We start from the raw sequence: 12,002 nt of genomic DNA on the forward strand, positions 1-12,002 counted from the left end.
AGTAAACGTTGCTCCCAAGGTTCCTCTGTTTTGTTTTGAAACTCTTATATTCAGTCATTGCAGCGGTCCACAAGGGGGAATTCTTGGTGTCTTTGGATCTGACCCGAGGCATTCTTGCTCATAGGAATCCGACCCATCCATGAGAGATTTCTGCAGTTTCCTTAGCATGCGTTTTTCAATTTTGCACCCTGCTGTCCGGACTGGCAGCGGCTCCATGGACTTTCCTCAAGGTGATGGTGCTAGTAGCATCAGCTCTCAGAAAGGAGGGGGTGCTGGTGCACCTGTATCTGGACGACTGGCTCATTCGGACAAAGTCTGAGGACCTCTGCAGGCAAACGGTGGATCTGATGCTGCAGTGCTTGTGATTACTTGACTGGATTGTGAATTCGTCCAAGAGTCATCCCATTCCTTCTTCAGTGGGGTAATTTTTTGGGAGCACGTTTCAATACCAAGCTGGGGAAGATTTTTCTTACGGAGGAGCGCATTGTCAAGTTGCAGTCACAAGTTCGCAAATTGCTGGAGAGCCAGGTGCCCAGGGTCTTGGGAGTACCTACAGGTTCTCGGCTTCATAGTATCCAATGCCTTGGGTGTTTGCTCATATGAGACCCTGTGAGATCCGTTTTCGGAGTAGTTCCAGCTTTTACTATCACTTACAGACAGAGCCAGTACCAGTCTCTACGGTTGGGGTAGCTGTCTGCCAAGCCCAGTCAGTTCAGGATCAGTGGTCGGTGGAGGAAGTGTCTTGGTCTCTCAATCACTTTCAGGCAAGAGAGGTGTGGTTGGCGCTGCGTGCATTTTCCTCCTCTCTTGCACGGCCGTCTGGTCAGGATCTTGTCAGTCAATGTGACGATGGCTTATATCAACTGGCAGGGGTTGTACCAAGAGTCGAGCAGTGGCTCAGGAGCTAATCCACTGGGCAGAGCAGCATCTGGCATTGATAGTGACTTCTCACATAGCCGGGATCGACAATGTGTAAGCTAATTTTCTTAGCAGTCAACAGCTGGATCCCAGGGAATGGAAACTGTCGGAGGAAGCAATGACTCTCATCTATTACAAGGGGGGGCAAGCCCCACATGGATTTGATGGCAACTCAGCAAAATGCCATGGCACCTCGCTTCTTCAGTTGCAGAAGAGAGCGCAGAGTGGAGGGAGTCAACGCCTTACTTCTTCCTTGGCCGCGAGACATTCTGCTATATGTGTTTCTGCCTTGGCTACTGGTGGGCAAGGTTTTGCAGCATGTGGGGCTTCACCCTGGAGATGTGATTCTGGTGGCTCTGGAGTGGCCTCAGTGGCCATGGTTTACAGATTCTAGTGATGGATGGCTAGTTGGGATGTGCTCTTCTGCCAAAGTTGCTGCGCCAAGGCCCCATATTTTCAGATCAGGTGGCTCGCCTTTGTCTCGCGGTTTGGCTTTTGAGAGGGAACGTTTGATAGAGAGGTTTCTCTGAGGATGTTCCTATGTGAGCTTCCATTGCATATATCTTTTCCTTCTTGCAAAGCAGTTTGTTGAAGGGCTTCTCTCTTAACTCCATCACAGTTCAGTTGACGGTATTAGGTTGCCTTCGAGGCAAGGTCCACGGAATGGCTCTGGCTGCACATCCGGATGTGGGGTGGCTACTCCGGAGGGGTGAAGCATTTGTGCCCTCCAGTTCAGAACCTGTGTCCTTCCTGGAGTCTAAACTTAGTCCTCAAAGTCATGTGTGCGGTGCCGTATGAGCCTATTAGAAGGTCTACTATAAAAGATCTCATTTTGAAGGAGATTTTCTTGGTTACAGTTTGTTCTGTCAGACAAATCTCGGAGCTTCAAGCCTTGTCATGTAGGGAGCCTTTCTTGAGAATTTCGTATTGGGGGTCTCCTTGCTGATTGTTCCAGCTTTTCTGCTGAAGGTGGTTTCATCCTTTCATTTAAATCAATCAGTGCAGCTCCTGGCTTGCCCAAACCTGGAGGCTAGAGTGCCTCATGTGAGAGAGTTACGGCTTTTGGATGTCAAGCGAGCTTTGTTGCGGTATTTTTGTTGAAAAATTTGCATTTGCGCGGCACGAAGCTATATTTATCACATGCGTTATGGTGTTATTGTGGGTGTTAGGGCCCTAACACCCACAACATAATGCATTTTGATGAATGACCCTGGAAAAGCCTAAATTTGGCTTCCATAACTTTCCTCCCAGATTTTCTTATGTCTGTACCTACACGTACCATGACTGCTGGCTCCTCCCTGGCACAGTCTAAAATCCTATCTAGGTGACGCATGAGATCTGCCATCTTCGCACCAGGTAGGCATGTTAGCAGGCGATCCTCATGCCCACCAGCCACCCAGCTGTCTACATTCTCTAATAATCGATTCACCAACTATGATGTCCGACTTAACCCTTTCCTCCTGGAAAGACACATTCTCAGTGCGACAGGACAATGCACCACCTGAAGAGCAGGTCCTTGCTATAGGATCATTTCCTGCTGTACCAGGTTGATGCTCTTTGATCATGAGACCTTCCTCCTCCAAGGCAGCACCAGTGCTGCCAGACTGGAGTTGGGACTTGGCTATGATGTCCCTGAAGGTCTCATCTGTATACCTTTCTGAGTGTCTCAGTTCCTCCAGGTCTGCCACTCTAGCCTCCAGAGATCGAACTTGTACTCTGAGACACAGGAGTTCTTTGCACCAGGTGTACACGTACAACTTCTCATCTGCGGGTAAAAGATCATAATTGTGACACTCGATGCAAAAGATTGGGAGGCCCCCTCTCTTGCTGCTGGACTGCTGCCTTCATCTTAAATTTGTTCAGTTCCTAATTAAGTTTAGGTTGCCATGGGAGTAGGAATATGTACAATTAGGGTCCTTTAAATGTATTATTGTATTCACTAGTTATCTGGTAGTGACCTACAAGGGAATGATTAAACTCTGATAAAGTGTGGGGAATTTCTGAATTTAAGTTAAAAGGCTGATTATTATTTTTTTTTTAGTGTGAAAGTGTCACCTGCCTATAAATTAAAGGATGAGCAAGGGGTGGTAGAGAGGGAAATACAAACACACAAACTCCTGGTTTTTGCCTGTCCTCTGACTAGATATTTTAATACAGACACACAAACACACTAAATAAATATACCCAAATAGTTTATTTCTCCCCAAAACGTTTAAGTTCTAAAAATTTCCCCAAGCAGTACTTACCCATTCTTTTCAGCCACCAGCAAGGTGATCCTCTCCTCTCAGTGCACCACCGGCTCCTTGTCATCTTTGACTGGCGAGCTTTGGGGAACCCTGCCATTCTGCTGCTTCTGCTGCCGGACTGCTACTGTGATGGTCTTTCCCCACCAGCACTTTTCTTCTTGCCTGGTCCACTTGCCTGCTGCTGTTTCCATCAGAAGCTTCACTGTCACTGAAGGACAGTTGCATAGATAGATAAACTGAAACCACAAGCACTTTTTTTCCCTACTAAAAAACTTTAAAAACATCTTTTCATTATAGTGCTGCTTTAACTTACTAGCCATAGCTAAATTCAGAAATTTATTTCCATACCAGGCTGTGTGTGAGAACCTGATAGATTTTGTCATTTGGGGTAAAGGTTAATCGGTGCTTATATGGGTAGAATGGCTGAATATGCTTAAGTGGATTTTCAGTCAGCTAAAGATATGAGTGTACTTTCACAATGCTCATATTTGTAGTCTAAGTAAAAAGAAGCATTTCTATTGGTGTAATTTGGTCAAATGAGAAAAATATGCACATATATTTAATTTTCAGATGTGTTAGTGTGTAGTCAATGTGCGTACTTTATCCTTCTAGTCAAGAAGGGTAATTTCCGAAACTATTCCACCAGTAAAATAGCACTTTACCCACGGAAAAGAGCTTTTACCAAATACTCTACCTGATATGTGGGTAAAAATGCACGTATAAGGCCGCTGTGTGCTTATTTTTATTATCAGTTTGAAGTGGCATTCTTGTAGGTAGGACTTGGAATTATGCACATGCTTTGCATTTTCAAAAGTGCATGTTTATTTTTCTGTGAAAAAACTTTGCGCACACATTAGCAGATGAAAAGTACACACAGTTTTTATGTTCGGTGGCTTATTGAAAATGTATCTCATAAAGTCTGTAAACAAGTAACCTTAGTTTAATCTTGAAAATCCTCACTTTTTTCAAGTGTAGTATCTGAATCTTTTGAGGGCACGTAACAGAAATACTTGCCTCTTTTTGAAATAGAGTAGCCTAACGGTTAGAGCATCAAGGCTGAGAACCAGGAAAGCCAGGGTTCAAATCCCACTGACCCTCCTTGTGATCTTGGACAAGTCACTTCACCCTCCATTGCTACAGGTAGAAGCTCAGATCATAAGCCCTCTGGGGAAATACGTACAATACCTGAATTTGACTAGGCTTGAGCTACCATTGAAAAAGTGTGAGCTATAAAAAGAAATGCAGATAATAAAAGTAAAACTGTTTATTTTGTATTAACAGCTGGCATTGAATAAATCATGAAGCAAAGCTGCTTGACTTGAGTCCCTCAAGATAGTGTTGACCATTGGATTTACAGTTCAGATTCAGGAAACTTTGTCATGACAGTTTGTCTCTGTAATACCCTTGTGGGTATCTGTCCAGATCCACTTGTAGTTTTCCTGGTGGTGAGGGGTCTAGCTTGCATCAGTGCATAATAGTTACTTTGTCTAAATTTTAAGAGATAATTTTTTTTCCTATTCTTTAATATGCATTTGTAACTGAAATGTAAAATCTTTGCCACAATTCCTTCTAGGCTTATTTTTGCAAAATGCTATTACTTTTATTATGTGATTTTACCACTAGCCTATAGGATATCAGTATCTGAGATCTTTGTGATAGTTTGGTTGCTGTTTTGGTCAATTTAAATACACAGAAATAATAGGCAGTGTGTTGTGAGTGATGCTTTTATATTGAACTAGCTTAACAACTTTTGTACGCGAGGGTTCTAAATTGAATTTCTAGACTTGACAATAGTCAAACAGATACATCTGATATGACATGACACATCACTAATATTCACAGAAAGAAGCATCAGAGAAAGGGAACAAGCGTTTATACCTCCAAGGCAGCCAGGATGAAGTGGCAATCACTTGAGCGCAGAATCACTGACATCATTTTGCAAAGAATGACCATATCAAATATGGAAGCAGATATGAACCGATTGCTGAAGGTAAAGAGAGTTTTCAGTTCCAGCCTCAAATGAAAAGATGCAAATACAGAGTGGTATGTAGCTTCAAAAGTTGTAAGGTGTGCAATTTTTCATTTACCGTATTTTTCGCTCCATAAGACACACCTGACCATAAGACGCACCTAGGATTCAGAGGGGGAAAATTAAAAAAATAAATAAATTTTGTGCTAAACCGGCTCTGTCCCCGGGTGTCTGTGCGTCTTATGGAGCAAATTAGGGGGGAGTGCATAACATTTTTTTTTGTCCCCATTTTGTTTTCAGGTCTGGGGAGGGCCATTTCGGTCCACTCCCCAGATCAGAAAACTTTTATCTTTCTCTTTCTGTGGGAACCCCCCCATCCCCCAACCCTTTAAATTAATTAACAACTCCCCACCCTCCTGACCCCCCCAGACCTGCCAAAAGTCCCTGGTGGTCCAGCAGGGGTCCGGGAGCGATCTCCTGCCCTTGGGCTGTCGGCTGCCAGTAATTAAAATGGGCCAGATGGCCCTTTGCCCTTACTATGTCATAGGGGCTACCGCTGCCATTGGTCGGCCCCAGTGACATAGTAAGGGCAAAGGGCCGTCGGCGCCATTTTAATTACTGGCAGCCAACGGCCCAAGTGCTGGAGATCGCTTCCGGACTGCTCCTGGACCACCAGGGACTTTTGGCAGGTCTTGGGGGGGTCAGGAGGGTGGGGGGTTGTAGTAAATTCATTTGGCAGATCTTTGGGGGGGGGGGGATTTGGTTTTTTTTTTTTTTTTTTTTTTAATATTCGCTCCATAAGACGCACAGACATTTTCCCCCCACTTTTGGGGGAAAAAAGTGTGTCTTATGGAGCCAAAAATACAGTATATTACATTTTGTTTTATGATTTATTTTAAAATGTTATTTAGGCCTCAAATCTTTTATATGTTATCTATGGTGTTTGAGGATTTCTAATTGTTTAATACGTACGTACTTCTAAGAGCCATTTTTCTTTTGACTCTTTGAGTGCCTCGATAGTGACTTCAGTGGAGGCAGCTTGCCGAGTCCGAAACATCTCTTTAAGTTCGCTTTCAGTAAATGTACTGTAAAATTTGCCGCCTTGTGATTTCGTACACATGAGGTGTCGGAGCTGCGATGAGGATTGTGGCAGAGTTCTTCTGAGACTTCTTTTTGGATTAACAGCAACGTGAAGAACTTACGAAAAGAAGAGAGAAGCTTTCCAAAAGAAGGGAGCGTTTCATGAAAGAGACCGGCGAGGTGGATAGAAATGTGACTAACATTAATGAGGAAATGGAGTCCCTAACTGCAAATATAGATTACATTAACGATAGTATTTCTGACTGCCAAGCAAATATCATGCAGATGGAAGAAGCAAAGGTAAGGCAGACTGCTTAGGAAGAGTGCAATATTCCAATACTAATGCAGCAAATCATTAAGAATCATGTGGACTTTTAGGCCACAGTAACAGTTGACAAATTGCACATGCATTATGTTGGTAATATAAGCAGCTTCTGCTGGATGTATAAATATCAGAGTCTATGCTGTCCATCTGGTGGTGGTAAATTACAGTAATGCTCACAACATAAGGTCCCATAGTTGTCTTGGAGCAGAATCCGCCCCTCCCCAGATAGAAGCAAAGGGGTCAATGAGATGACTTTGGGGGATTTTGGGAGCTGGATATTTTAGAGGTGGGAGATGGAAGGGGGTATTGGCCGCCCTCTTACTTTTTATTGGGTGCCCATAAGGGAGAAGGAGTGGCACATTTGTTTTTTAATTTGGGTACATGTTGGAAGGGATCAACAGTTTTTGTTTTTCTTTTTTTCTTAGCTCAGACGGTTAAAAATCAGCTTTCAAACTGTGCATAGAAAAAGTGTTGTCACTTTTCAGAGAGAAAATGTTTCCTTTGAAATTTGGGTCAGAAAAAGTACACGCATAGAGCTGCATTTGCTTTTTGTGCGGGTACTTTTTCCAGCAAAATTGCATGTTTACGTGTATGTATATAAGTGCTAAGCTCTCCCTGACTCTTTCCGCCCTTCTCCCCTCCAAAAACACCTCTCTGCACCTAAAAACACATGTACTGACACCACCTATGTACTCCTACACGCAGAGAGGATAGGCAATTTCTGCCCAAAGGATACCATTTTACTTGCAGAAATGTCTTAAAAAATTGCCCTCCAGGAAAGTAATGCTATAACAGCCCATGTAGGGTGAAAATCTGCAGATACTTAGTATTCGCAGACTTTAGCCCGACATTTCAAAGCAGATTTATGCGCATAGGGTCCGTTTTGAAAATTTTCAGGTGGTGGTGCCACCATGCGCAAGCCCACATTGCACAAAAAATTAGCTGCCCCTGAGCAGGTATACCTTTCTACATGCATTCTTGACCCTAACTCTGTCTTCCAGAACATCTTGTTAGTGCAGATAAAAGTAGATGTGAAATGGGAAAGGTCTACGTGACAACACCCCAACTGATTTTCACTGTGCAACTTATGCGCATAAAGAGCCCTTAGTGCTGATATTCAGTGATTGTGTTGGATAAAGTTAGCCAGTTTAAATTTCACCAGCTAGATTTAGCCAGATATTCAGTCACATTTTTATCTGGGAAAGTGCAGCTGAATATATGGCTAAAGACAGCTGGGTAATTATACCTGGTTATCTTACCCATTTAGGAGGTAACACAACCAGAAAAAAAGAAAGTTTGCCCTTGGGGTGTTAGTGTCTAGCGATCTAAAGACTGTGAAGTAATGTGACAAGGCGATAGCGAAAGCCAGAAGAATTCTGGGCTGCATAGAGAGAGGAATAACAAGTACGAAAAATGAGGTGATTATCCCCTTGTACAGGTCCTTGGTGAGGCCTCACCTGGAATATTGTGTTCAGTTCTGGAGACTTTATCTCAAAAAGGACAGAGACAGGATGGGAGGAGGTGCAAAGAAGGGCAACCAAAATGGTGGGGGGGGTCTCCATCAAATGACTTATGAGAGAGGTTGAAGGACCTAAATATGTATACTCTGGAGGAGAGGAGGTGCAGGGGAGATATGATACAGACCTTCTCCGTTGGAAAGAAATCAGTAGAATTAGAGGTCACATAATGAAACTCAAGGGAGGAAGACTCAGAACCAACATCAGGAATATTTCTTCACGGAGTAAGTGGTGGATGCCTGGAATGCCCTTCTGGAGGAGGTGGTGAAGACGAAAATGGTGAAAGATTTCAAAGGGGCATGGGATAAACACTGTGGATCCCTAAAGGCTAGAGGATGGAAATGAAAAAAAAGAGTGCATGGGGTAACTTGCTGGTGTGGCGGTTACTACCCTTAACCAATAAGCCTTCATACTGTTGATGCAACTCCATCATTGCTCTCTGCTTTTACTGCAGGGGGAAAAGGGGAATTAGATTCAGACAGCAACCAACAAGGACATTGGATTTCACAGTCTGGGAAAACAAATAAGCATGGGGGGAAACAAGCATGGAGGTAACTTGCTGGTGTAGCGGATACTGCCCTTAACCAATAAACCTGATACTTTGGATACAATTCCAACATTTCTCTCTGCTTCAACGGCAAAACGTAACAGGAAGTTGGACTCAGCAAGCAACAAGGGCCCTGACTTTGACAGTTTGGGAAACTAAGTAAGGGGGTGACTTGTATGACGCAGCAAATGCTACCATAAGCTTGCTGGGCAGACTGGATGGACTGTTTGGACCTTTTCTGCCGTCATTTTCTATGTTTCTATAAGAGCAATCCTTATTAGCTGAAAATAACTAGGCCTGGTACTTAAAGAGCAGGCAGGAGAGGGTAGGAAGAAATAAAGATTCATACTTGGGGAAGAGCAAAGGGAAAACTAACTTTTACTCTCTTGATTCAATAGGAGGAAGGTGACACACTGGATGTCACTGCAGTGATTAGCTCCTGCACTCTAACAGAAGCGCGATACCTACTAGACCACTTCCTTTCTATGGCAGTTAATAAGGTAAATGTGTAAAGTTGAGCATGGGCACATGCTTTGCAAATAGTCTTGGAAGGCACTGGAGCACTTTTCATATCTTGCACAAAGAGAGTTTTAATTTTTTTGAATGTATGTTTGCCTCTTTTCTTACAGGGTCTCCAAGCGGCCCAGAAGGAGGCTCAAGTTAAAGTTCTCGAAGGGCGACTTAAGCAAACTGAAATAACCAGTGCCACTCAAAATCAGCTACTGTTTCACATGCTGAAAGAGAAAGCAGAATTGAATCCCGAACTTGATGCTTTGCTGGGTCATGCTTTGCAAGGTAATTGTGATGCAAATTATGCATGCCATTGACTGTTTGCCAGGTTTTGGGGAGTTATTATTTTAAGCATGCAACAGTATACTACTGTAGATATTTATAGATCTTACTTTTTGGAATAGATGCTGTTTTTAAATCCTTACAAGGCTACACATTTCTTTAGTTCATCAGAGGTTTTGAAAGTATTATTTCTGATAATGGAATGTGCCCTTAGTAAGCTGCACAAATAAAAGGTGTTCGCTTGCTCTCTCTCAAGCTTAAAAAAACAATACACCATTATATAACATCCAAGAAAGCGTTCAAGTCAAGCTTCTTCTTTTCTTAAATAAATAAAGTAATCTGAATGTTTTATCTTGTTTCACATCATTGAAATGCCAGGAGGAGAAATTGTAAGTCAATCTGCAGCATCTATTCCGCTGGTGTATGGTTACACGGTGAAATACAGTAGTGTATTGATGAGGGATTTGTTTTGTGCAATGGATCAGTTTTGATTGGAGTGTTGCTTTTTCTTTCCTTGTTGCTGGTAATTTACACAGACCTAGATAGCATACCATTGGGTAAGTATGTTGAGCTTTCTGTGCATTGGGCTGCTGCATGAGCTACTAATTGTTCATATACACTAACTATAGAGCATCTTAGATACTTTGAGAATGTGAACAGCTTGCATGTTTTATTCTGTAAATGTACTTTTTACCACAAACTTACAAACCTTTTTCCCCCCTTAAGCAGACCTCTCAGTAGCAGTTATTAACAATCGGACAGTGAATGTGGCTGGCACTATGTTAGATTTGTTCTGTCTTCATTAATTGAAGCATCTATAGAGTAGTATGTGTATGTGGATCAATTTTATAACTCAACTCTCATTTCATTGCATCTAATATTTGGTCTAGTCACGAAAGATGGAACTGTTTTGCAGAAAGCTGCTTCTGTAATTTTAGCTGAAGCCTTTTGTAAAACTTTACTTAATACCAACAGCACTATGAATATTTATATGACAAGATATCACGTTTTAAAAAATGTTCAGTAGAAGATATAGTTTGATTGATACGATTCAAAAACACATTGAGAATCTCTGTATATGCTGCATTAAATGTAAATGATTCCATTTGTAGTGTATGACAAGGATATTTTGCATATAAGAATCTCTTTTCATAGTCTTAGTAAGTTCCTTTACATGGAATAATTCTAATTCCTTATTCAGGTGATAAGAACATGTACTCTAATTTTTTAAAACATTCTTTTGATATAATTGCCAACCCTAAACTTGCTTTGCTTCTCAAAATGCCATTTATTTTAATGTCATTAATTTTTTTGTTGTCCTAGTATGTCACACTGCAGTGGTAGATGTTTGTTTATAACTGGTGCAACAGGAATTCAGGAGTAGCTTAACAAGAAAAGACTCAGCAGAGTCATCCAATTTGATGGTTTCCCTTTGTGCATCTTGGCTGTGGTGTTCCACAGTTTTAAACAGTTATTTCTCCTAGGAGAAGCAGGATGGTAGTTCTCACATGTGGGTGACATCAGATGGCGCCCAGCACAGAAAACTTCTTTCAAAGTTTCTAGAACTTTGACCAAGTGCACTGAGCATACCCAGCATGCTACTATCCACGCGTTTACGTGGAGTCCCTCGTCAGTTTCTCTTTTTTCGCAGAGCGTTGCATCACAGAGGTGGAGCTCGTGCTTTTCTACTTTTGAATACTTCCAAATTGAGTCTCACTTGGTTTTCTTCTCTCGCCGGATCCCTCGATCATTCTCTGGCCCTTAGAAGGAATTACGGTAAGTTCCCATTCTCTGCAGTCTATTACTGACGGTGCCATTCCCCAGTGGCCATCGACCACTGGTCGGTCTTTTTTTTTTTTTCAATGGCGTCATCTGGGTTCCGCTGCTGCCCCCAGTGCCCTGGACTATGTCCATCACAGACCCCAAGAGGTGTGTATTCTGTGCCTGGGGGGCATTGCACGATGTGCATGGCTGTTCTTTTTGCACCCAGATGACCCCCAAGGGTTGCTATGCACACCTTGATAAGATGGAGAACTTGTTTGGGTCCAGGAAGTCTGAGCCCTTGACTTCAGTATCAGGGGCAAGGAGGACCCAGTAGGTACTGGTCCTGTCATCTCCTCTTCCGGTTCCTCAAGCCAATATGTATTTCTTCCCATTCTAGGTCCAGTTGCCCTCAGCGCTGGGGAAAGACTGGGCCGAGTACTGTGAGAAAGTGAGGAAGCACCATCATTGGTCGTCTTCCTCCTATGACTCCAAGCTCAGGAAGGCAACATCAGAGATCCCACCCCAAAGCGACCCCACACCAACAAGGCATCGACTTTCATCGAAGCTAAGGGTCCGAGGTGGTCGCCACTGGTTCCAGTGTCAGGCACCAGTCTCCCTCAGGGCTCCGCCGCTGCCTCCTCCTCCTCAAGCTGTCCTGTCATCAAGGAATCGAGCTGCTGGCCACCACTGGCTCAGGAGCCTATGCCGTTGGTGTTGGCACTGTTGCTGGAGCGTCTGGATTTGCTCCTCTGGGCACTACCGACGCAACCCATACCGATATCCTGAGAGCCGTCAATGTGGATGCGCCAGTGTCCCCTGAGGCAATCAGAAACCATTCCCATCG

General features: G+C 43.2%; 1 protein-coding gene across 1 annotated transcript in view; it reads left to right on the forward strand.

Annotated features, from left to right (window-relative positions):
* Nucleotides 1-12,002, forward strand: part of KIF21A (kinesin family member 21A) — a 443,437-nt gene that overhangs the window by 297,602 nt on the left and 133,833 nt on the right. The window contains 5 exon segments of the mRNA XM_029617139.1: nt 5,007-5,154; nt 6,319-6,513; nt 9,001-9,102; nt 9,232-9,397; nt 9,931-9,951. Coding sequence (XP_029472999.1) covers nt 5,007-5,154; nt 6,319-6,513; nt 9,001-9,102; nt 9,232-9,397; nt 9,931-9,951 — 632 coding nt within the window.

This window comes from Rhinatrema bivittatum, chromosome 9 (genome assembly GCF_901001135.1).
Source record: "Rhinatrema bivittatum chromosome 9, aRhiBiv1.1, whole genome shotgun sequence".
In the NCBI taxonomy this organism is placed as follows: domain Eukaryota; kingdom Metazoa; phylum Chordata; class Amphibia; order Gymnophiona; family Rhinatrematidae; genus Rhinatrema; species Rhinatrema bivittatum.